This window comes from Cynara cardunculus (genome assembly GCF_001531365.2).
Source record: "Cynara cardunculus var. scolymus isolate 2C chromosome LG 6, CcrdV1, whole genome shotgun sequence".
NCBI lineage: Eukaryota > Viridiplantae > Streptophyta > Magnoliopsida > Asterales > Asteraceae > Cynara > Cynara cardunculus.
The window spans coordinates 12117891-12120220 of record NC_037533.1 but is presented as its reverse complement, the minus strand read 5'-3'; the positions used below and the strand labels follow the sequence as shown (position 1 = coordinate 12120220).

The window sequence follows — 2330 nt, the reverse complement described above, 5'->3', positions numbered from 1 at the left end:
TTTAATTATATTATGAAATTATTAATAAAACTAATTTTTGAAGTTCTTTTTGGAATTTTACATTTTTCATCTAGCTTATCAACTAGCTATTGTCAAACGTAATTTATTCATTAGCTAGCTTATCAGCTAACAACTATCATATCAACCAACAACTAGCTTCACAGGGTTTGCCAAACATTGCCTATAATTAGCTATCGTAGTTTGTATATGTATAATAAAATTGCTTAAGATTCCACGTTTGAACTTAATAAAACTAACTAATAGATACGTTCTAATACATAATGGAAGTTGATGACTCTCTTTCGCTCTCCCTAGACAATTCAAAACCATAATAGCAAAATAGAGAGGGACGAACAATAAAATATTATATGAAACATGATTAATGGTTCAAGTTCATGACTTTAAAATCAACATGGCACGGTGTTGCACTCTACGGTTATACTTCTAGTATATATATATATATATATATATATATATATATATATATATATATATATATATGGTATATTTCAAATGCAACCCACTTCATTCTTGCAACCAATACAACCCTTTTCCAACCAATCAATGAATTTCCTTTTTTTTAATTATTAATTAATTGAAAAGGTTAAATATGTCATTTACTATATCTAGATTATTATAAGTATTTTTTTAAAAAAATAAATGATATTCTATTTATGGTGATAGATTCATAACTTATGGAAATTTAAAAAGTAATTAAAGAAAATGATATTGCACATAATCTTTGAATAATTAGGCTGGAATCGTTGATGTAGGAGGCATTTGCTTCTTCATAACTTAAATTTCATAAGATTGGAATTGGTGAATTTTCTTGTTTCTTCAATAGCTCTATAGAACCCAGTATTAATATTATGGATTATATGCCATTCAACGAGACTTTCAGTAAGGATATCATCCAAGAAAGCACTGTTTTCGATTCTAYGAACGACGGCCAAGGTTTTGATGATGGTGGTGAAAATGCAAACACAGTTAATAATGAAACAATAGAAGATTAATGCCATTATTCAATGAGGAATGAAGATGGCTGTAACAATGGAAACGAAACATTAAGTGAGCACAACGACGGAGTTTTTGTAGATTTCGTCGATGATGACGTTGCATCTTTGAGCAATGAAGTTGAAGGTATTGATTTGCTTTCATTGTTATATGTTAATGAACCTAAAAACTGGTTTCATTAGAAATTATACATATTAGTAGGTACAATGAACAAGCTACAATGCATCTGGTTTTAATTCWATGAAGCAGCTAATATGCATCTGGTTTGAATATAACGAACAAGCTAAGATGCATCTGGTTTGAATATAACGAACAATCTAGATGCATCTGATTTCATAATTGGATATTATAGGTTGGTTTCACTATAGTCTGATAACTGTTGAAGACAGATTTCAACAATGAAACCAGATTCTTCGTGTGAATCAACTAATATTAGAACGAAAGTCAAAGTGGGTTAGGTCGCTCATTAAAGTTCTTGAACAACCCGGTTGGCTCTGTTCAGAAAACAAACCTTTGTGCTGGGCAGGGCTCATGCCTCATAGATTCAACTTTCTGGGCTGGGCTGGGAAATGAAACATTGAACTCCTCGTAAAAAAAGATGATTATGGACAAGATGTAATTACCTGGTGCTGCTTTGTTATACATGATGTGAAGTAACCCACAAAAAAGTGTTTTGTTGTGTTATAAATAGAGTTTTTAGAATGTGCGATTGTGATATAATGATGAGGATGGCATAGATGTTGATTCTCTTCATCACTATGAAGCCTGTTTAAAAAAATACACTCAAACCATAATTCTTATCCCTTTTAAGAGTTTAGGTTCCTTTCTTTGTATTTGTGGATTTATAATCATCATATGTTGTGGCTGGAGTATTTGCAGATAATTGATATCCCTACATCTATATATAGAGGTTCCTTACAAGCAAATGAAATCATGTGCAGATAATAGGCTGGTTTCATGATGCTGTTAATGAACCCAAATGCAAAGTAGCATGTTCTTAATGAACCTCTATTGTAATGCATTATAACAACATGTTTTTATATGGTGATTCAGATTTCATAACTGATTTGATTGCACGGGAACATAAAGTCGTAGTTTTTGAATCAGGTTAAATTAGCTGATGAACCTAATACATACGTTTGTGATTTGAAGCAGTGATTATCGCATTTTAAGTCATATATACGTTTATGAATACTAAAAATTGTGTTCATGATGGTGTTAATGAAACTTAAATTCAATGTAACATGCAACCCAACCTGTATTTTCATTAGATGGAAAGATGAAACGTATACAAATTCGTTACTGTTATGGACCAA

The 2330-nt window shown here is 31.0% G+C and overlaps 1 protein-coding gene across 1 annotated transcript in view; it reads left to right on the top strand.

Annotated features, from left to right (window-relative positions):
• The first annotated feature begins 1025 nt into the window (after window positions 1-1025).
• LOC112514155 overlaps window positions 1026-2330 on the top strand; it is a 3765-nt gene continuing 2460 nt past the window's right edge. Inside the window, exon 1 of the mRNA XM_025120486.1 lies at window positions 1026-1186. Within this exon, the coding sequence (XP_024976254.1) occupies window positions 1026-1186 (161 nt within the window). The remainder of the gene's footprint in view (window positions 1187-2330) is intronic.